The following is a 25718-nucleotide window of genomic DNA, read 5'->3' on the forward strand; positions in this document are numbered from 1 at the left end:
ATGGCCTCCATACTGTGACCACAACAATCCTGCACTATGGTAAGATGATGGTGTACATAATGTGACCACAACAATCCTGCACTGTGGTAAGATGATGGCCTCCATACTGTGACCACAACAATCCTGCACTGTGGTAAGATAATGGCCTCCATACTGTGACCACAACAATCCTGCACTGTGGTAAGATTATGGCGTCCATAATGTGACCACAACAAGCCTGCACTGTGGTAAGATGATGGTGTACATACTGTGACCACAACAATCCTGCACTATGGTAAGATGATGGTGTCCATACTGTGACCACAACAATCCTGCATTAAGGTAAGATAATGGCCTCCATACTGTGACCACAACAATCCTGCACTGTGGTAAGATGATGGCCTCCATACTGTGACCACAACAATCCTGCACTGTGGTAAGATGATGGCCTCCATACTGTGACCGCAACAATCCTGCACTATGGTAAGATGATGGCCTCCATACTGTGACCACAACAATCCTGCACTGTGGTAAGATGATGGCCTCCATACTGTGACCACAACAATCCTGCACTGTGGTAAGATGATGGTGTACATACTGTGACCACAACAATCCTGCACTATGGTAAGATGATGGCCTCCATACTGTGACCACAACAATCCTGCACTGTGGTAAGATGATGGCCTCCATACTGTGACCACAACAATCCTGCACTATGGTAAGATGATGGTGTCCATCATGTGACCACAACAATCCTGCACTATGGTAAGATGATGGTGTCCATCATGTGACCACAACAATCCTGCACTGTGGTAAGATTATGGCGTCCATAATGTGACCACAACAATCCTGCATTAAGGTAAGATAATGGCCTCCATACTGTGACCACAACAATCCTGCACTGTGGTAAGATGATGGTGTACATACTGTGACCACAACAATCCTGCACTATGGTAAGATGATGGCCTCCATAATGTGACCACAACAATCCTGCACTATGGTAAGATGATGGCCTCCATACTGTGACCACAACAATCCTGCACTGTGGTAAGATTATGGCGTCCATAATGTGACCACAACAATCCTGCACTGTGGTAAGATTATGGCATCCATAATGTGACCACAACAATCCTGCACTATGGTAAGATGATGGCCTCCATACTGTGACCACAACAATCCTGAACTGTGGTAAGATGATGGTGTACATACTGTGACCACAACAATCCTGCACTGTGGTAAGATGATGGTGTACATAATGTGACCACAACAATCCTGCACTGTGGTAAGATTATGGCGTCCATACTGTGACCACAACAATCCTGAACTGTGGTAAGATGATGGTGTACATACTGTGACCACAACAATCCTGCACTATGGTAAGATGATGGCCTCCATACTGTGACCACAACAATCCTGCACTATGGTAAGATGATGGCCTCCATACTGTGACCACAACAATCCTGAACTGTGGTAAGATGATGGCCTCCATACTGTGACCACAACAATCCTGCACTGTGGTAAGATGATGGCCTCCATACTGTGACCACAACAATCCTGCACTGTGGTAAGATGATGGCCTCCATACTGTGACCACAACAATCCTGCACTATGGTAAGATGATGGTGTACATACTGTGACCACAACAATCCTGCACTATGGTAAGATGATGGCCTCCATACTGTGACCACAACAATCCTGCACTATGGTAAGATGATGGCCTCCATACTGTGACCGCAACAATCCTGCACTATGGTAAGATGATGGCCTCCATACTGTGACCACAACAATCCTGCACTGTGGTAAGATGATGACCTCCATACTGTGACCACAACAATCCTGCACTGTGGTAAGATGATGGCCTCCATACTGTGACCAGAACAATCCTGAACTGTGGTAAGATGATGGCCTCCATACTGTGACCACAACAATCCTGCACTATGGTAAGATGATGGCCTCCATACTGTGACCACAACAATCCTGCACTGTGGTAAGATGATGGCCTCCATACTGTGACCACAACAATCCTGCACTGTGGTAAGATGATGGCCTCCATACTGTGACCAGAACAATCCTGAACTGTGGTAAGATGATGGCCTCCATACTGTGACCACAACAATCCTGCACTGTGGTAAGATGATGGTGTCCATACTGTGACCACAACAATCCTGCACTATGGTAAGATGATGGTGTCCATACTGTGACCACAACAATCCTGCACTGTGGTAAGATGATGGTGTACATACTGTGACCACAACAATCCTGCACTATGGTAAGATGATGGTGTCCATACTGTGACCACAACAATCCTGCACTGTGGTAAGATGATGGCCTCCATACTGTGACCACAACAATCCTGCACTGAGGTAAGATGATGGCCTCCATACTGTGACCACAACAATCCTGCACTGTGGTAAGATGATGGACTCCATACTGTGACCACAACAATCCTGCACTGTGGTAAGATGATGGCCTCCATACTGTGACCACAACAATCCTGCACTGTGGTAAGATGATGGCCTCCATACTGTGACCACAACAATCCTGCACTGTGGTAAGATGATGGTGTCCATCATGTGACCACAACAATCCTGCACTATGGTAAGATGATGGTGTACATAATGTGACCACAACAATCCTGCACTGTGGTAAGATGATGGCCTCCATACTGTGACCACAACAATCCTGAACTGTGGTAAGATGATGGCCTCCATACTGTGACCACAACAATCCTGCACTGTGGTAAGATGATGGCCTCCATACTGTGACCACAACAATCCTGAACTGTGGTAAGATGATGGCCTCCATACTGTGACCACAACAATCCTGCACTGTGGTAAGATGATGGCCTCCATACTGTGACCACAACAATCCTGCACTGAGGTAAGATGATGGCCTCCGTACTGTGACCACAACAATCCTGCACTGTGGTAAGATGATGGCCTCCATACTGTGACCACAACAATCCTGCACTGTGGTAAGATGATGGCCTCCATACTGTGACCACAACAATCCTGCACTATGGTAAGATGATGGCCTCCATACTGTGACCACAACAATCCTGAACTGTGGTAAGATGATGGCCTCCATACTGTGACCACAACAATCCTGCAGATATGACACCAGACAATGGCTACAAAACATAGGCGAAATTATGTGACAGTGAGCGATTAGAGCACCACAAGTCACCCCAAGACCTTTTATTATTATAATTTTTTTTTTTGGGGGGGGGGGGGGGGGGGGGGGGGGGGGATACATCAATAGTTAAACTAGGCAACAAAACTTATGGAAATTGTCACGATTCGGCTGGCTGGAGGTGGATCCTCTGTGCAGAGAGGGATTGGCGTGGACCGTGCTGGTGGACCGGTTCTAAGTTGCTACTGGTATTCACCCAGAGCCCGCCGCAAAGCGGGATGGTCTTGCAGCGGCGGTAGCAACCAGGTCGTATCCACCAGCAACGGCTCAACCTCTCTGACTGCTGAAGATAGGCGGGGTACAAGGGAGTAGACAAGACCCAAGGTCGGACGTAGCAGAAGGTCAGGGCAGGCAGCAAGGATCATAGTCAGGGCAACGGCAGGAGGTCTGGAACACAGGCTAGGAACACACAAGGAAACGCTTTCACTGGCACAATGGCAACAAGATCCGGCGAGGGAGTGCAGGGGAAGTGAGGTATAAATAGGGAGTGCACAGATGAACACACTAATTAAGCCAGCTGCGCCAATCAGTGGGCGCAGTGGCCCTTTAAATTGCAGAGACCCGGCGCGCGCGCCCTAAGGAGCGGGGCCGCGCGCGCCGGGACAAGACCGATGGAGAGCGAGTCAGGTACGGGAGCCGGGATGCGCATCGCGAGCGGGCGCCTCCCGCATCGCGAATCGCATCCCGGCTGAGAGAGGTATTGCAGCGCACCCGGTCAGCAGGTCTGACCGGGGCGCTGCATATGCGAGGATGTTGCGAGCGCTCCGGGGAGGACGGGGACCGGGAGCGCTCGGCGTAACAGTACCCCCCCCCCTTGGGTCTCCCCCTCTTCTTGGAGCCTGAGAACCTGAGGACAAGACTTTTGTCTAGGATGTTGTCCTCAGGTTCCCAGGATCTCTCTTCTGGACCCACAGCCTTCCCAATCCACCAAGAAATTTTTTTTCCCTCTGACCGTCTTAGAGGCCCAGAATCTCCTTCACGGAGAAGATGTCAGAAGAACCGGAAACAGGAGTGGGAGAAACAAGTTTGGGAGAGAAGCGGTTAATGATGAGTGGTTTAAGGAGAGAGACATGAAAGGCATTGGGAATACGAAGAGAAGGAGGAAGAAGGAGTTTGTAAGAGACAGGGTTAATCTGGCACAAGACTTTGAAAGACCAAGATAGCATGGTCCCAGTTTTGTAACTGGGGACACGAAAGCGGACATATTTAGCGGAGAGCCATAGCTTGTCCTCCGGGAGCAAAAATGGGGGAGTTCTTCTTTTCTTATCGGCAAACCTTTTCATGCGGGATGAAGCCTGTAAAAGAGAATTTTGGGTCTCTTTCCATATGGTGGAAAGATCACGAGTCACTTCATCCACAGCGGGCAAACCAGAGGGCAAGGGAGTAGGGAGGGGGGGGAAGAGGGTGACGGCCGTACACCACGAAAAATGGGGACTTAGCAGAAGATTCGGAGACTCTGAAGTTGTATGAGAATTCGGCCCATGGTAGAACATCTGCCCAGTCATCCTGGCGGGAGGAAACAAAATGCCGTAAATAGTCACCCAGGACCTGGTTAATTCTTTCTACTTGCCCATTGGATTGGGGATGATAAGAAGAAGAGAAGTTTAATTTAATCTTGAGCTGTTTACAGAGGGCCCTCCAGAATTTAGACACGAATTGGACGCCTCTTTCCGAGACGATCTGCGTGGGCAAACCGTGAAGACGAAAAATGTGTACAAAAAATTGTTTTTGCCAACTGAGGCGCTGAAGGAAGACCAGGAAGAGGAATAAAATGTGCCATCTTGGAAAATCGATCAACGACCACCCCAAACAACAGTGTTGCCACGGGATGGGGGTAAGTCTGTAATAAAGTCCATACCAATCAGTGACCAAGGCTGTTCGGGGACAGGCAGAGGATGAAAGGGAGACCAGCAGGCTTCTGGCGAGGAGTCTTATCCCGGGCAGAGACAGTACAGGCCCCGCACAAAATCAACAACATCCGTCTCCAGAGTCGGCCACCAATAGAAACGAGAGATGAGTTGCAAGGATTTTTTGATGCCCGCATGGCCTGCGAGGTGGGAGGAGTGTCCCCATTTGAGAATCCCGAGACTGGAGAAACGAAGGTCTTCCCTGGAGGAGTTTGCCTGATGGAGGCTGGAGAAGTGGAGATCAGACAGTCAGGAGGAATGATGTGTTGCGGAGAGAGCTCTACTTCCGAGGCATCAGAGGAACGAGAGAGGGCATCGGCCCTAATGTTCTTGTCGGCAGGGCGAAAATGAATTTCAAAGTTAAAACGGGCAAAGAACAACGACCACCTGGCCTGGCGAGGGTTCAGCCGTTGGGCAGACTGGAGATAGGAGAGGTTCTTGTGATCAGTGTATATGATAACTGGAAATTTTGATCCCCCCAGCAGATGCCTCCATTCCTCAAGCGCCAATTTAATGGCCAGTAGTTCTCGATCCCCGATGGAGTAGTTTCTCTCCGCCGGAGAGAAGGTCCTAGAAAAAAAAACACAAGTAACAGCATGCCCGGAAGAATTTTTTTGTAGAAGGACAGCTCCAGCTCCCACTGAGGAGGCATCTACCTCCAATAGGAAGGGTTTAGATGGGTCAGGTCTGGAGAGCACGGGAGCAGAAGAAAAGGCAGACTTGAGATGTTTAAATGCGTCTTCCGCTTGGGGAGACCAGGACTTGGGATTGGCATTTTTCTTGGTTAAAGCCACGATAGGAGCCACAATAGTGGAAAAGTGTGGAATAAATTGTCTGTAATAATTGGCGAACCCCAAAAAACGTTGGATAGCACGGAGTCCGGAGGGGCGTGGCCAATCTAAGACGGCAGAGAGTTTATCTGGGTCCATTTGTAGTCCCTGGCCAGAGACAAAGTATCCTAGGAAAGGAAGAGATTGACATTGAAACAGACATTTCTCCATTTTGGCATAAAGTTGATTGTCTCGAAGTCTCTGAAGAACCATGCGGACATGCTGGCGGTGTTCTTCTAAGTTGGCAGAAAAAATCAGAATATCGTCCAGATAAACCACAACACAGGAATATAAGAGATAACGAAAAATTTCATTAACAAAGTCTTGGAAGACGGCAGCGGCGTTGCACAGGCCAAAGGGCATGACCAGATACTCAAAGTGTCCATCTCTGGTGTTAAATGCAGTCTTCCATTCGTCCCCCTCCCTGATGCGGATGAGATTATAAGCACCTCTTAAGTCCAGTTTGGTAAAGATGTGGGCACCTTGTAGGCGATCAAAGAGTTCCGAGATAAGAGGTAGGGGGTAGCGGTTCTTTACCGTGATTTTATTAAGTCCGCGGTAGTCAATGCAAGGACGTAGGGAGCCATCTTTTTTGGACACAAAAAAAAATCCAGCTCCGGCAGGAGAGGAGGATTTGCGGATAAACCCCTTTTTTAAATTTTCCTGGATGTACTCTGACATGGCAAGAGTCTCTGGAGCAGACAGAGGATAAATTCTGCCCCGGGGTGGGGTAGTACCTGGGAGGAGGTCAATAGGACAGTCATAAGGCCTGTGAGGAGGTAAAGTCTCAGCTTGCTTTTTGCAAAACACGTCAGCATAGTCCATATAAGCCTTAGGAAGACCGGTTACAGGGGGAACCACAGGGTCACGGCAGGGAGTACTGGGAACCGGTTTAAGACAGTCCTTGAAACAAGAAGTACCCCAGTTCTTGATTTCTCCTGTGGACCAATCAAGGGTTGGGGAATGGCGTTGAAGCCACGGTAATCCAAGAAGAATTTCGGAAGTGCAGTTGGAGAGGACCAAAAATTCTATTTTTTCGTGATGAGGTCCGATGCACATTAGGAGAGGTTCCGTGCGGTAACGCACGGTACAGTCCAATCTTTCATTGTTAACAGAATTGATGTAGAGGGGTCTGGCGAGACTGGTCACCGGGATGTTGAACCTGTTGATGAGAGAGGCCAAAATAAAATTTCCTGCAGATCCGGAATCCAAGGAGGCCATAGTAGAGAAGGAGAAGGTAGAGGAAGATATCCGCACAGGCACAGTAACGCGTGGAGAAGCAGAGTTGACATCAAGAACTGTCTCATCTTTGTGCGGAGTCAGCGTACGTCTTTCCAGGCGGGGAGGACGGATAGGACAATCCTTCAAGAAGTGTTCGGTACCGGCACAGTACAGGCACAGATTCTCCATGCGGCGTCGTGTCCTCTCTTGAGGTGTCAAGCGAGACCGGTCAACTTGCATAGCCTCCACGGCGGGAGGCACAGGAACGGATTGCAGAGGACCAGAGGAGAGAGGAGCCGGGGAGAAAAAACGCCTCGTGCGAACAAAGTCCATATCCTGGCGGAGCTCCTGACGCCTTTCGGAAAAACGCATGTCAATGCGGGTGGCCAGATGAATAAGTTCATGCAGGTTAGCAGGAATTTCTCGTGCGGCCAGCACATCTTTAATGTTGCTGGATAGGCCTTTTTTAAAGGTCGCGCAGAGGGCCTCATTATTCCAGGATAATTCGGAGGCAAGAGTACGGAATTGGATGGCGTACTCGCCAACAGAAGAATTACCCTGGACCAGGTTCAGCAGGGCAGTCTCAGCAGAAGAGGCTCGGGCAGGTTCCTCAAAGACACTTCGAATCTCCGTGAAGAAGGAGTGTACAGAGGCAGTGACGGGGTCATTGCGGTCCCAGAGCGGTGTGGCCCATGACAGAGCTTTCCCAGACAGAAGGCTGACTACGAAAGCCACCTTAGACCTTTCAGTAGGAAACTGGTCCGACATCATCTCCAAGTGCAGGGAACATTGCGAAAGAAAGCCACGGCAAAACTTAGAGTCCCCATCAAATTTATCCGGCAAGGATAATCGTAGGCCGGAAGCGGCCACTCGCTGCGGAGGAGGTGCAGGAGCTGGCGGAGGAGATGATTGCTGAAGCTGTGGTAGTAGCTGCTGTAGCATCACGGTCAGTTGAGACAGCTGGTGGCCTTGTTGCGCTATCTGTTGCGACTGCTGGGCGACCACCGTGGTGAGGTCGGCGACAACTGGCAGTGGGACTTCAGCGGGATCCATGGCCGGATCTACTGTCACGATTCGGCTGGCTGGAGGTGGATCCTCTGTGCCAGAGAGGGATTGGCGTGGACCGTGCTGGTGGACCGGTTCTAAGTTGCTACTGGTATTCACCAGAGCCCGCCGCAAAGCGGGATGGTCTTGCAGCGGCGGTAGCAACCAGGTCGTATCCACCAGCAACGGCTCAACCTCTCTGACTGCTGAAGATAGGCGCGGTACAAGGGAGTAGACAAGAGCAAGGTCGGACGTAGCAGAAGGTCAGGGCAGGCAGCAAGGATCGTAGTCAGGGGCAACGGCAGGAGGTCTGGAACACAGGCTAGGAACACACAAGGAAACGCTTTCACTGGCACAATGGCAACAAGATCCGGCAAGGGAGTGCAGGGGAAGTGAGGTATAAATAGGGAGTGCACAGGTGAACACACTAATTAAGCCAGCTGCGCCAATCAGTGGCGCAGTGGCCCTTTAAATTGCAGAGACCCGGCGCGCGCGCGCCCTAAGGAGCGGGGCCGCGCGCGCCGGGACAAGACCGACGGAGAGCGAGTCGGGTACAGGAGCCGGGATGCGCATCGCAGGTCTGACCGGGGCGCTGCAAATGCGAGGATGTTGCGAGCGCTCCGGGGAGGAGCGGGGACCCGGAGCGCTCGGCGTAACAGAAATGAAGAAGAGTCATTGCTTTGCAGGATTTATCATCTGTTCGGCTGCATTCACATCTGGTTTTTTACATACGGGTGCCGGACCTAAAACCGTAGTGTACTACGGTTTTAGGTCCGGTCACAAAACTGGATACGGGTCAAAATTGAGCCGACTGGAGTCCCCGTTTGACTTCGGTTGGCTCATTATAGTAAATGGATTTACGGGCTGATCTGGCTGGGGTACGGGAGCACCCGGTTTTCCCCTCCCCCAGCTGGATCCAGCACCCGTATGTAAAAAACGAGATGTGAATGGAGCCTTCCTCCATTATCTGGAGAAGACAAAACCGAACCTTTGTTTATGGTAATGTGGGGGGGGGGGGGGGGGAGGCAGTATGAGCCCACAATATAGTCCTGTATGAGGTGTACCCTAGTTCTGAACATTACAGGGGGCACCATGATGTCTATGATAATCTCACCATTACTGATCAGTGCCACTGTATGTGATGTCTATGATAATCTCATCATTACTGATCAGTGCGATGTCTATGATAATCTCACCATTACTGATCAGTGCACTGTATGTGATGTCTATGATAATCTCACCATTACTGATCAGTGCACTGTATGTGATGTCTATGATAATCTCATCATTACTGATCAGTGCACTGTATGTGATGTCTATGATAATCTCACCATTACTGATCAGTGCACTGCGTGCGATGTCTATGATAATCTCATCATTACTGATCAGTGCGATGTCTATGATAATCTCACCTTTACTGATCAGTGCACTGTATGCGATGTCTATGATAATCTCACCATTACTGATCAGTGCACTGTGTGCAATGTCTATGATAATCTCACCATTACTGATCAGTGCACTGTATGCGATGTCTATGATAATCTCACCATTACTGATCAGTGCACTGTATGAGATGTCTATGATAATCTCATCATTACTGATCAGTGCACTGTATGAGATGTCTATGATAATCTCACCATTACTGATCAGTGCACTGTGTGCAATGTCTATGATAATCTCACCATTACTGATCAGTGCACTGTATGAGATGTCTATGATAATCTCACCATTACTGATCAGTGCACTGTATGAGATGTCTATGATAATCTCATCATTACTGATCAGTGCACTGTATGAGATGTCTATGATAATCTCACCATTACTGATCAGTGCACTGTATGAGATGTCTATGATAATCTCACCATTACTGATCAGTGCACTGCGTGCGATGTCTATGATAATCTCACCATTACTGATCAGTGCACTGTATGTGATGTCTATGATAATCTCACCATTACTGATCAGTGCACTGTTTGCAATGTCTATGATAATCTCACCATTACTGATCAGTGCACTGTATGTGATGTCTATGATAATCTCACCATTACTGATCAGTGCACTGTATGTGATGTCTATGATAATCTCACCATTACTGATCAGTGCACTGTATGTGATGTCTATGATAATCTCACCATTACTGATCAGTGCACTGTTTGCAATGTCTATGATAATCTCACCATTACTGATCAGTGCACTGTATGTGATGTCTATGATAATCTCACCATTACTGATCAGTGTGATGTCTATGATAATCTCACCATTACTGATCAGTGCACTGTATGTGATGTCTATGATAATCTCACCATTACTGATCAGTGCACTGCGTGCGATGTCTATGATAATCTCACCTTTACTGATCAGTGCACTGTATGTGATGTCTATGATAATCTCACCATTACTGATCAGTGCACTGTATGTGATGTCTATGATCTCACCATTACTGATCAGTGCACTGCGTGCGATGTCTATGATAATCTCACCATTACTGATCAGTGCACTGTATGTGATGTCTATGATAATCTCACCATTACTGATCAGTGTGATGTCTATGATAATCTCACCATTACTGATCAGTGCACTGTATGAGAAGTCTATAATAATCTCACCATTACTGATCAGTGCACTGTATGCGATGTCTATGATAATCTCACCATTACTGATCAGTGCACTGCGTGCGATGTCTATGATAATCTCACCATTACTGATCAGTGCACTGTATGAGATGTCTATGATAATCTCACCATTACTGATCAGTGCACTGTATGTGATGTCTATGATAATCTCATCATTACTGATCAGTGCACTGTATGAGATGTCTATGATAATCTCATCATTACTGATCAGTGCACTGTATGAGATGTCTATGATAATCTCACCATTACTGATCAGTGCACTGTATGAGATGTCTATGATAATCTCACCATTACTGATCAGTGCACTGTATGAGATGTCTATGATAATCTCACCATTACTGATCAGTGCACTGTATGAGATGTCTATGATAATCTCACCATTACTGATCAGTGCACTGCGTGCGATGTCTATGATAATCTCACCATTACTGATCAGTGTGATGTCTATGATAATCTCACCATTACTGATCAGTGCACTGTATGTGATGTCTATGATAATCTCACCTTTACTGATCAGTGCACTGTATGTGATGTCTATGATAATCTCACCATTACTGATCAGTGTGATGTCTATGATAATCTCACCATTACTGATCAGTGCACTGTATGTGATGTCTATGATAATCTCACCATTACTGATCAGTGCACTGTATGTGATGTCTATGATAATCTCACCATTACTGATCAGTGCACTGCGTGCGATGTCTATGATAATCTCACCATTACTGATCAGTGCACTGTATGTGATGTCTATGATAATCTCACCATTACTGATCAGTGTGATGTCTATGATAATCTCACCATTACTGATCAGTGCACTATATGTGATGTCTATGATAATCTCACCATTACTGATCAGTGCACTGTATGTGATGTCTATGATAATCTCACCATTACTGATCAGTGCACTGTATGAGAAGTCTATAATAATCTCACCATTACTGATCAGTGCACTGTATGCGATGTCTATGATAATCTCACCATTACTGATCAGTGCACTGCGTGCGATGTCTATGATAATCTCACCATTACTGATCAGTGCACTGTATGAGATGTCTATGATAATCTCACCATTACTGATCAGTGCACTGTATGTGATGTCTATGATAATCTCACCATTACTGATCAGTGCACTGTATGTGATGTCTATGATAATCTCACCTTTACTGATCAGTGCACTGTATGTGATGTCTATGATAATCTCACCATTACTGATCAGTGTGATGTCTATGATAATCTCACCATTACTGATCAGTGTGATGTCTATGATAATCTCACCATTACTGATCAGTGTGATGTCTATGATAATCTCACCATTACTGATCAGTGCACTGTATGAGATGTCTATGATAATCTCACCATTACTGATCAGTGCACTGTATGTGATGTCTATGATAATCTCACCTTTACTGATCAGTGCACTGTATGTGATGTCTATGATAATCTCACCATTACTGATCAGTGCACTGTATGTGATGTCTATGATAATCTCACCATTACTGATCAGTGCACTGCGTGCGATGTCTATGATAATCTCACCATTACTGATCAGTGCACTGTATGTGATGTCTATGATAATCTCACCATTACTGATCAGTGCACTGTATGTGATGTCTATGATAATCTCACCAATACTGATTAGTGCACTGCGTGCGATGTCTATGATAATCTCACCATTACTGATCAGTGCACTGTATGTGATGTCTATGATAATCTCACCATTACTGATCAGTGCACTGTATGTGATGTCTATGATAATCTCACCATTACTGATCAGTGCACTGTATGTGATGTCTATGATAATCTCACCATTACTGATCAGTGTGATGTCTATGATAATCTCACCATTACTGATCAGTGCACTGTATGAGAGGTCTATGATAATCTCACCATTACTGATCAGTGTGATGTCTATGATAATCTCACCATTACTGATCAGTGTGATGTCTATGATAATCTCACCATTACTGATCAGTGCACTGTATGTGATGTCTATGATAATCTCACCATTACTGATCAGTGCACTGTATGCGATGTCTATGATAATCTCACCATTACTGATCAGTGCACTGTATGTGATGTCTATGATAATCTCACCATTACTGATCAGTGCACTGTATGTGATGTCTATGATAATCTCACCATTACTGATCAGTGCACTGTATGTGATGTCTATGATAATCTCACCATTACTGATCAGTGCACTGTATGTGATGTCTATGATAATCTCACCATTACTGATCAGTGCACTGTATGTGATGTCTATGATAATCTCACCATTACTGATCAGTGCACTGCGTGCGATGTCTATGATAATCTCACCATTACTGATCAGTGCACTGTATGTGATGTCTATGATAATCTCACCATTACTGATCAGTGTGATGTCTATGATAATCTCACCATTACTGATCAGTGCACTGTATGTGATGTCTATGATAATCTCACCATTACTGATCAGTGCACTGTATGTGATGTCTATGATAATCTCACCATTACTGATCAGTGTGATGTCTATGATAATCTCACCATTACTGATCAGTGCACTGTATGTGATGTCTATGATAATCTCACCATTACTGATCAGTGCACTGTATGAGATGTCTATGATAATCTCACCATTACTGATCAGTGCACTGTATGTGATGTCTATGATAATCTCACCATTACTGATCAGTGTGATGTCTATGATAATCTCACCATTACTGATCAGTGCACTGTATGTGATGTCTATGATAATCTCACCATTACTGATCAGTGCACTGTATGAGATGTCTATGATAATCTCACCATTACTGATCAGTGTGATGTCTATGATAATCTCACCATTACTGATCAGTGCACTATATGTGATGTCTATGATAATCTCACCATTACTGATCAGTGCACTGTATGTGATGTCTATGATAATCTCACCATTACTGATCAGTGCACTGTATGTGATGTCTATGATAATCTCACCATTACTGATCAGTGCACTGTATGTGATGTCTATGATAATCTCACCATTACTGATCAGTGTGATGTCTATGATAATCTCACCATTACTGATCAGTGTGATGTCTATGATAATCTCACCATTACTGATCAGTGCACTGTATGAGATGTCTATGATAATCTCACCATTACTGATCAGTGCACTGTATGTGATGTCTATGATAATCTCACCATTACTGATCAGTGCACTGTATGTGATGTCTATGATAATCTCACCATTACTGATCAGTGCACTGTATGTGATGTCTATGATAATCTCACCATTACTGATCAGTGCACTGCGTGCGATGTCTATGATAATCTCACCATTACTGATCAGTGCACTGTATGTGATGTCTATGATAATCTCACCATTACTGATCAGTGCACTGTATGAGATGTCTATGATAATCTCACCATTACTGATCAGTGTGATGTCTATGATAATCTCACCATTACTGATCAGTGCACTGTATGAGATGTCTATGATAATCTCACCATTACTGATCAGTGTGATGTCTATGATAATCTCACCATTACTGATCAGTGCACTATATGTGATGTCTATGATAATCTCACCATTACTGATCAGTGCACTGTATGTGATGTCTATGATAATCTCACCATTACTGATCAGTGCACTGTATGTGATGTCTATGATAATCTCACCATTACTGATCAGTGCACTGTATGAGATGTCTATGATAATCTCACCATTACTGATCAGTGTGATGTCTATGATAATCTCACCATTACTGATCAGTGTGATGTCTATGATAATCTCACCATTACTGATCAGTGCACTGTATGAGATGTCTATGATAATCTCACCATTACTGATCAGTGCACTGTATGTGATGTCTATGATAATCTCACCATTACTGATCAGTGCACTGCGTGCGATGTCTATGATAATCTCACCATTACTGATCAGTGCACTGTATGTGATGTCTATGATAATCTCACCATTACTGATCAGTGCACTGTATGTGATGTCTATGATAATCTCACCATTACTGATCAGTGCACTGTATGAGATGTCTATGATAATCTCACCATTACTGATCAGTGCACTGTATGTGATGTCTATGATAATCTCACCATTACTGATCAGTGCACTGTATGTGATGTCTATGATAATCTCACCATTACTGATCAGTGCACTGTATGTGATGTCTATGATAATCTCACCATTACTGATCAGTGCACTGTATGTGATGTCTATGATAATCTCACCATTACTGATCAGTGCACTGCGTGCGATGTCTATGATAATCTCACCATTACTGATCAGTGCACTGCGTGCGATGTCTATGATAATCTCACCATTACTGATCAGTGCACTGTATGTGATGTCTATGATAATCTCACCATTACTGATCAGTGCACTGTATGTGATGTCTATGATCTCACCATTACTGATCAGTGCACTGTATGTGATGTCTATGATAATCTCACCATTACTGATCAGTGCACTGTATGTGATGTCTATGATAATCTCACCATTACTGATCAGTGTGATGTCTATGATAATCTCACCATTACTGATCAGTGCACTGTATGTGATGTCTATGATAATCTCACCATTACTGATCAGTGCACTGTATGAGATGTCTATGATAATCTCACCATTACTGATCAGTGTGATGTCTATGATAATCTCACCATTACTGATCAGTGCACTGTATGTGATGTCTATTATAATCTCACCATTACTGATCAGTGCACTGTATGTGATGTCTATGATAATCTCACCATTACTGATCAGTGTGATGTCTATGATAATCTCACCATTACTGATCAGTGCACTGTATGAGATGTCTATGATAATCTCACCATTACTGATCAGTGTGATGTCTATGATAATCTCACCATTACTGATCAGTGTGATGTCTATGATAATCTCACCATTACTGATCAGTGCACTGTATGTGATGTCTATGATAATCTCACCATTACTGATCAGTGCACTGTATGTGATGTCTATGATAATCTCACCATTACTGATCAGTGCACTGCGTGCGATGTCTATGATAATCTCACCATTACTGATCAGTGCACTGTATGTGATGTCTATGATAATCTCACCATTACTGATCAGTGTGATGTCTATGATAATCTCACCATTACTGATCAGTGCACTGTATGTGATGTCTATGATAATCTCACCATTACTGATCAGTGCACTGTATGTGATGTCTATGATAATCTCACCATTACTGATCAGTGTGATGTCTATGATAATCTCACCATTACTGATCAGTGTGATGTCTATGATAATCTCACCATTACTGATCAGTGCACTGTATGAGATGTCTATGATAATCTCACCATTACTGATCAGTGTGATGTCTATGATAATCTCACCATTACTGATCAGTGTGATGTCTATGATAATCTCACCATTACTGATCAGTGCACTGTATGTGATGTCTATGATAATCTCACCATTACTGATCAGTGCACTGTATGTGATGTCTATGATAATCTCACCATTACTGATCAGTGTGATGTCTATGATAATCTCACCATTACTGATCAGTGTGATGTCTATGATAATCTCACCATTACTGATCAGTGCACTGTATGAGATGTCTATGATAATCTCACCATTACTGATCAGTGTGATGTCTATGATAATCTCACCATTACTGATCAGTGTGATGTCTATGATAATCTCACCATTACTGATCAGTGCACTGTATGTGATGTCTATGATAATCTCACCATTACTGATCAGTGCACTGTATGTGATGTCTATGATAATCTCACCATTACTGATCAGTGCACTGTATGAGAGGTCTATGATAATCTCACCATTACTGATCAGTGTGATGTCTATGATAATCTCACCATTACTGATCAGTGTGATGTCTATGATAATCTCACCATTACTGATCAGTGCACTGTATGTGATGTCTATGATAATCTCACCATTACTGATCAGTGCACTGTATGTGATGTCTATGATAATCTCACCATTACTGATCAGTGTGATGTCTATGATAATCTCACCATTACTGATCAGTGTGATGTCTATGATAATCTCACCATTACTGATCAGTGCACTGTATGTGATGTCTATGATAATCTCACCATTACTGATCAGTGCACTGTATGAGATGTCTATGATAATCTCACCATTACTGATCAGTGCACTGCGTGCGATGTCTATGATAATCTCACCATTACTGATCAGTGCACTGCGTGCGATGTCTATGATAATCTCACCATTACTGATCAGTGCACTGTATGTGATGTCTATGATAATCTCACCATTACTGATCAGTGCACTGTATGTGATGTCTATGATAATCTCACCATTACTGATCAGTGTGATGTCTATGATAATCTCACCATTACTGATCAGTGTGATGTCTATGATAATCTCACCATTACTGATCAGTGCACTGTATGTGATGTCTATGATAATCTCACCATTACTGATCAGTGCACTGTATGTGATGTCTATGATAATCTCACCATTACTGATCAGTGTGATGTCTATGATAATCTCACCATTACTGATCAGTGCACTGTATGAGATGTCTATGATAATCTCACCATTACTGATCAGTGTGATGTCTATGATAATCTCACCATTACTGATCAGTGTGATGTCTATGATAATCTCACCATTACTGATCAGTGCACTGTATGTGATGTCTATGATAATCTCACCATTACTGATCAGTGCACTGTATGTGATGTCTATGATAATCTCACCATTACTGATCAGTGTGATGTCTATGATAATCTCACCATTACTGATCAGTGCACTGTATGAGATGTCTATGATAATCTCACCATTACTGATCAGTGTGATGTCTATGATAATCTCACCATTACTGATCAGTGTGATGTCTATGATAATCTCACCATTACTGATCAGTGCACTGTATGTGATGTCTATGATAATCTCACCATTACTGATCAGTGCACTGTATGTGATGTCTATGATAATCTCACCATTACTGATCAGTGTGATGTCTATGATAATCTCACCATTACTGATCAGTGTGATGTCTATGATAATCTCACCATTACTGATCAGTGCACTGTATGAGATGTCTATGATAATCTCACCATTACTGATCAGTGTGATGTCTATGATAATCTCACCATTACTGATCAGTGCACTGTATGAGATGTCTATGATAATCTCATCATTACTGATCAGTGCACTGTGTGTGATGTCTATGATAATCTCACCATTACTGATCAGTGCACTGTATGTGATGTCTATGATAATCTCACCATTACTGATCAGTGTGATGTCTATGATAATCTCACCATTACTGATCAGTGCACTGTATGTGATGTCTATGATAATCTCACCTTTACTGATCAGTGCACTGCGTGCGATGTCTATGATAATCTCACCATTACTGATCAGTGTGATGTCTATGATAATCTCACCATTACTGATCAGTGTGATGTCTATGATAATCTCACCATTACTGATCAGTGCACTGTATGTGATGTCTATGATAATCTCACCATTACTGATCAGTGCACTGTATGTGATGTCTATGATAATCTCACCATTACTGATCAGTGTGATGTCTATGATAATCTCACCATTACTGATCAGTGCACTGTATGAGAGGTCTATGATAATCTCACCATTACTGATCAGTGCACTGTATGTGATGTCTATGATAATCTCACCATTACTGATCAGTGCACTGTATGTGATGTCTATGATAATCTCACCATTACTGATCAGTGTGATGTCTATGATAATCTCACCATTACTGATCAGTGTGATGTCTATGATAATCTCACCATTACTGATCAGTGCACTGTATGAGATGTCTATGATAATCTCACCATTACTGATCAGTGTGATGTCTATGATAATCTCACCATTACTGATCAGTGTGATGTCTATGATAATCTCACCATTACTGATCAGTGCACTGTATGTGATGTCTATGATAATCTCACCATTACTGATCAGTGCACTGTATGTGATGTCTATGATAATCTCACCATTACTGATCAGTGCACTGTATGAGAGGTCTATGATAATCTCACCATTACTGATCAGTGTGATGTCTATGATAATCTCACCATTACTGATCAGTGTGATGTCTATGATAATCTCACCATTACTGATCAGTGCACTGTATGTGATGTCTATGATAATCTCACCATTACTGATCAGTGCACTGTATGAGATGTCTATGATAATCTCACCATTACTGATCAGTGCACTGCGTGCGATGTCTATGATAATCTCACCATTACTGATCAGTGCACTGCGTGCGATGTCTATGATAATCTCACCATTACTGATCAGTGCACTGTATGTGATGTCTATGATAATCTCACCATTACTGATCAGTGCACTGTATGTGATGTCTATGATAATCTCACCATTACTGATCAGTGTGATATCTATGATAATCTCACCATTACTGATCAGTGTGATGTCTATGATAATCTCACCATTACTGATCAGTGCACTGTATGTGATGTCTATGATAATCTCACCATTACTGATCAGTGCACTGTATGTGATGTCTATGATAATCTCACCATTACTGATCAGTGTGATGTCTATGATAATCTCACCATTACTGATCAGTGCACTGTATGAGATGTCTATGATAATCTCACCATTACTGATCAGTGTGATGTCTATGATAATCTCACCATTACTGATCAGTGTGATGTCTATGATAATCTCACCATTACTGATCAGTGCACTGTATGTGATGTCTATGATAATCTCACCATTACTGATCAGTGCACTGTATGTGATGTCTATGATAATCTCACCATTACTGATCAGTGCACTGTATGTGATGTCTATGATAATCTCACCATTACTGATCAGTGCACTGCGTGCGATGTCTATGATAATCTCACCATTACTGATCAGTGCACTGTATGTGATGTCTATGATAATCTCACCATTACTGATCAGTGTGATGTCTATGATAATCTCACCATTACTGATCAGTGCACTGTATGTGATGTCTATGATAATCTCACCATTACTGATCAGTGCACTGTATGAGATGTCTATGATAATCTCATCATTACTGATCAGTGCACTGTATGAGATGTCTATGATAATCTCACCATTACTGATCAGTGCACTGTGTGTGATGTCTATGATAATCTCACCATTACTGATCAGTGCACTGTATGTGATGTCTATGATAATCTCACCATTACTGATCAGTGTGATGTCTATGATAATCTCACCATTACTGATCAGTGCACTGTATGTGATGTCTATGATAATCTCACCTTTACTGATCAGTGCACTGCGTGCGATGTCTATGATAATCTCACCATTACTGATCAGTGTGATGTCTATGATAATCTCACCATTACTGATCAGTGTGATGTCTATGATAATCTCACCATTACTGATCAGTGCACTGTATGTGATGTCTATGATAATCTCACCATTACTGATCAGTGCACTGTATGTGATGTCTATGATAATCTCACCATTACTGATCAGTGTGATGTCTATGATAATCTCACCATTACTGATCAGTGCACTGTATGAGAGGTCTATGATAATCTCACCATTACTGATCAGTGTGATGTCTATGATAATCTCACCATTACTGATCAGTGTGATGTCTATGATAATCTCACCATTACTGATCAGTGCACTGTATGAGAGGTCTATGATAATCTCACCATTACTGATCAGTGCACTGTATGAGAGGTCTATGATAATCTCACCATTACTGATCAGTGCACTGTATGTGATGTCTATGATAATCTCACCATTACTGATCAGTGTGATGTCTATGATAATCTCACCATTACTGATCAGTGTGATGTCTATGATAATCTCACCATTACTGAGGAGATATCTTTGAGAATTTAACCCTTTTTTCTCTTAGGTGTTTGACGATTGTCTCTTTTTTCTAATATATATTAAGTAAGCTATCGCCTTGGATGACACTGGACCCTAGAGAAGGTAATGGACTGAGGCGGTGAGATTTCCCAGTCAGATATTTCAGTCAGAGCTATTTCTAATGTGTTTTCCACTGACCCGACCAAGACAGAACATCTAACCCTGACCTGAAACACTCGCCCAGAAAAGGGTCAGATCTTTTTTGTTAATGTGGAATTATAATGAGTCAACCCCCTGGGTCTAAGCCTTAAAGCCCTGTCCACAGAACAACTGGAGAGAAGACAGCTGTGCAAGTGCCCTGCGTACACAACAGCAAGCAGAGGTACTCTCTATACATCACAGCAAGCAGAGGTACTCTCTATACATCACAGCAAGCAGAGGTACTCTTTATACATCATAGCAAGCATAGGTTCTCTATACATCACAGCAAGCAGAGGTACTCTCTATACATCACTGCAAGCAGAGGTACTCTCTATACATCATAGCAAGCAGGGGTAATTTCTATATATCACAGCAAACAGAGCTAAGTTCTATACATCACAGCAAGAAAAGGTACCCTCTATACATCACAGCAAGCAGAGATACTCTCTACATCACAAGCTATCACTATGCAACACAGTCTGTGGCTTGTTTCAGTGTCCACACACAGGCCACTTCCAGGCACTCAGGTCTAGGCTGGGGTGCTCTTCTCCAATGTGTTTGGGGTCTTTAGGGTTTGTAGGGACGGATGAAACCATGACAGTGTTCTCCATGTGTTTGGGGCCTTTAGGGTTGGTGGGGACGGATGACACCATGGTTGAGTGTTCTCCAATGTGTTCGGGGTCTTTAGGGTTGGCAGGGAGGGGTGATACCATGGCTGAGTTTTCTCCAATGTGTTTGGGGTCTTTAGGGTTGTATTAATATGTCATTCTATTCACACCTCACCTAGTCTCAATGTGTCAATGTGAAAAGTGTCCTGACCTGTGCACAGAACCATGGAGTGTCCGGCCCCGCACCCGATCAGCTCCACTCTGCAGGACATGGGGAGGATGACTGCTGTGGGAGCAGAGACGTTGTCTTCACCGCCATTTCCACACATTCCGTGCTCGTTCCATCCCCAGGAATAAACTGTGTTCCCTAAATACACAAGAAAAGCGGCTTGGCACAGGAATGACAGGAAGCAGCGCTTATTATTTATTACAGGAAGAAGGAAGCAATGAAAATAGTTAGAGAAAATCATTCAATAAAGTAAAAATGCAAGAATAAAAACAAATGAGGCATTGTCCCTCTGAGGAAGAACGGGCCGAACCCTTCACATCCCTGACATTCTATGATAGCTTGGGTGAGATGGAAAAATAGAAGCACGTGCACTCACCTGTCGCCAATCCTCCGCTGGCCCCCACTGCAGGGTGCGTCCTGCAGTGATCGACTGCGCTGGTGGGGGGGGGGGGGGGGGTAAATCAGCCCCTCTATGGTCTGCAAGCTTTAGTCTGACCAGGACGGCTTAGGTGGCTTTTAGCCACATGCATGACTCTACCACAGACTTAGGGCCCTAATATCACATCCAAAGTGACCAAGCTCTAATAGCCAGGACTAGATGACACCATGATACGTTTGGAATGTAATGAAGAACAAAGAGGGTCATACATTAAAAGGGATGATATAAATGACAAAATGAACCTTACCAATATGTGCCAGGCAGATGCCAAAGCAAAGAAGATCACAGGAGCCATCAGAGGCGGATTTGTCTTTAGATAAAAGTGTACATTATGATTTCACCATACGTGACTGGTATATTGCTGCATACTGTCCATGGCGCCATTCACTAGTCATCTAGTGATTACATTCAGACTATTTCCTGGTCTGCTGTGCTTTTAAGTCCTGCAAGGTAAAGATATATGTGCTGGAAATTAACCAAACATGGCCACAATTGACACTGTTCAGGCTTTTAAAGGAGGTCACGGCAATATTCAGCAATATCGCCAACCCTTTTAGAGAGGGTGCTACCTTATACCAGTCACATATGGTGAAATTGTGATGTGAATGCAGCTGTATTAAAACTGCCTAACAAGAAATAAGAGCAGTTTTCCCAAAATACTTCTGGAAAAAAATAAAACCTGGGTTGTGACTGTTACTATGACCTACAAAGCGTAAAGCTCTAGGTATTAGATGGGGCCACACATGGGTCTTGGGCCTCCTACATGTGGCAGCTGTAAACACTACAGTGCCCAGAGGTGTCAGGAATAAGATTACTGATACTTGGCACAAGGCTGAAAACTAACTCTGCTCTACAGAATGGACACAATCGTCATCAGCCCTAAATGGCTTTCATTAGTGTAGAGCTTTATGAACTATGGACACGTCTGGCATCTGACATACAGCGTGCTCCCCCGCAGGTCAGAACTGCGACTTAATATACACATCATCATTTCCTGCAGTCCCGATGACTGGAACCATCCAGAAAAGGGGCTTCTCCTCCTGTTGGTTTTGGTGGCCACAGGTGGATCCTATTGGCCGATGCCACAGCTGTACAAACAGCCTCATGTGGTGAGGGACATTCAGAGGATTATGGCTGCCATGAAATCAATGTCCCTGGCCATGTTCAACGGTGCCAGCTCTAATAATGTGGTGGCCGCGCTCGGCCTCACACCGTTTTGTCTCATTCATGTTTAATGCCCCATTCACATTTCTTTCTTGATCGGCTCAGTGAGCGGCTTCTGTTCGTTCTGCAGCCGTCACCGCAGGACTCATGGTTTACAGCCAATAGGAATCTACTGCTGGGTTATTTATGGATTCAGACACAAAACGGGCAAAAATTCCTGAACTTAAACCATTGCATCAAATTCCACACGTAAAAAGTACAGGATGTCTACATAAAGTCCTGTCCCTCCCCCACAGTGATTGACAGCTCTACATGTATACACACTATAGAGAGCCTGAGAGTCCTGTCCCTCCTCCTCCACAGTGATTGACAGCTCTACATGTATACATACTATAGAGAGCCTGAGAGTCCTGTCCCTCCTCCTCCACAGTGATTGACAGCTCTACATGTATACACACTATAGAGAGCCTGAGAGTCCTGTCCCTCCCCCACAGTGATTGACAGCTCTACATGTATACACACTATAGAGAGCCTGAGAGTCCTGTCCCTCCCCCACAGTGATTGACAGCTCTACATGTATACACACTATAGAGAGCCTGAGAGTCCTGTCCCTCCTCCCCCACAGTGATTGACAGCTCTACATGTATACACACTATAGAGAGCCTGAGAGTCCTGTCCCTCCTCCCCCACAGTGATTGACAGCTCTACATGTATACATACTAGAGAGCCTGAGAGTCCTGTCCCTCCCCCACAGTGATTGACAGCTCTACATGTATACACACTATAGAGAGCCTGAGAGTCCTGTCCCTCCTCCTCCACAGTGATTGACAGCTCTACATGTATACACACTATAGAGAGCCTGAGAGTCCTGTCCCTCCTCCCCCACAGTGATTGACAGCTCTACATGTATACATACTATAGAGAGCCTGAGAGTCCTGTCCCTCCTCCTCCACAGTGATTGACAGCTCTACATGTATACACACTATAGAGAGCCTGAGAGTCCTGCCCCTCCTCCCCTGCAGTGATTGACAGCTCTACATGTATACACACTATAGAGAGCCTGAGAGTCCTGTCCCTCCTCCTCCACAGTGATTGACAGCTCTACATGTATACACACTATAGAGAGCCTGAGAGTCCTGTCCCTCCTCCTCCACAGTGATTGACAGCTCTACATGTATACATACTATAGAGAGCCTGAGAGTCCCGTCCCTCCCCCACAGTGATTGACAGCTCTACATGTATACACACTATAGAGAGCCTGAGAGTCCCGTCCCTCCTCCCCTGCAGTGATTGACAGCTCTACATGTATACATACTATAGAGAGCCTGAGAGTCCTGCCCCTCCTTCACAGTGATTGACAGCTTTACATTTATACACACTATAGAGCCTGAGAGTCCTGCCCCTCCTCCACAGTGATTGACAGCTCTAAATTTATACACACTATAGAGCCTGAGAGTCCTGCCCCTCCTCCACAGTGATTGACAGCTCTAAATTTATACACACTATAGAGCCTGAGAGTCCTGCCCCTCCTCCACAGTGATTGACAGCTCTAAATTTATACACACTATAGAGCCTGAGAGTCCTGCCCCTCCTCCACAGTGATTGACAGCTCTAAATTTATACACACTATAGAGCCTGAGAGTCCTGCCCCTCCTCCAGTGATTGACAGCTCTAAATTTATACACACTATAGAGCCTGAGAGTCCTGCCCCTCCTCCAGTGATTGACAGCTCTAAATTTATACACACTATAGAGCCTGAGAGTCCTGCCCCTCCTCCACAGTGATTGACAGCTCTAAATTTATACACACTATAGAGCCTGAGAGTCCTGCCCCTCCTCCAGTGATTGACAGCTCTAAATTTATACACACTATAGAGCCTGAGAGTCCTGCCCCTCCTCCACAGTGATTGACAGCTCTAAATTTATACACACTATAGAGCCTGAGAGTCCTGCCCCTCCTCCACAGTGATTGACAGCTCTACATGTATACATACCACACAATGATTAATAAGACAGGTTATATGCATTCTTTTTTGGTTAAAATTGTCCCACTAGTTACTTTGAAGAGACTTTTATAGGGAATCTGTCTGCTACAATTCACATTGCTGACCTTATTAGATCAGGACAAGTTGATACATGGAACCTTTTATATTTATATATGTCTGTTCGTCCATAACATAGAAAAATGGTTTTAATCTCTCATGCAAAAGAGACATCCCCAATCCGTTTGGATCCTCTGTGTTCCCCTCCTGTCTCTGACTAACCAACAGCTAGAATCCGAGCCCTGTTTTTCTGCACCTTTTGCATACACAGCGCAGCAATGAGATTTGGAAACAGGGCTCGGCTTCCTGCTCACTGTCAATCAGGGATGAAGGGGTATAAAGTGATTTTTTTTTTATTTATAGCTTGTTTAATTTTTGTTTATGAAAAGGATGGAAATTGTCTTGGCAGCAAAAGTGTCAAC

General features: G+C 44.0%; 1 protein-coding gene across 5 annotated transcripts in view; it reads right to left on the minus strand.

The window, feature by feature from the left end:
* SERGEF (secretion regulating guanine nucleotide exchange factor) overlaps positions 1–25718 on the minus strand; it is a 136323-nt gene that overhangs the window by 1664 nt on the left and 108941 nt on the right. For 2 of the 5 annotated variants that reach the window (XR_008878985.1, XR_008878987.1), the window contains 2 exons: positions 22339–22534; positions 21636–21790 (listed from right to left, as the gene is read on the minus strand). Coding sequence is in view for 2 of the 5 variants with exons in the window: in XM_056553981.1 (XP_056409956.1) it covers positions 21635–21790 (156 nt within the window). In the remaining 3 variants the exon portion in view is untranslated. Of the gene's footprint in view, positions 1–21634; positions 21791–22338; positions 22535–25718 lie in introns of those variants that run through there. The other 3 variants (XM_056553981.1, XM_056553979.1, XR_008878986.1) reach the window with 2 other exon arrangements.

Source organism: Hyla sarda, unplaced genomic scaffold (assembly GCF_029499605.1).
Source record: "Hyla sarda isolate aHylSar1 unplaced genomic scaffold, aHylSar1.hap1 scaffold_516, whole genome shotgun sequence".
In the NCBI taxonomy this organism is placed as follows: Eukaryota; Metazoa; Chordata; class Amphibia; order Anura; family Hylidae; genus Hyla; species Hyla sarda.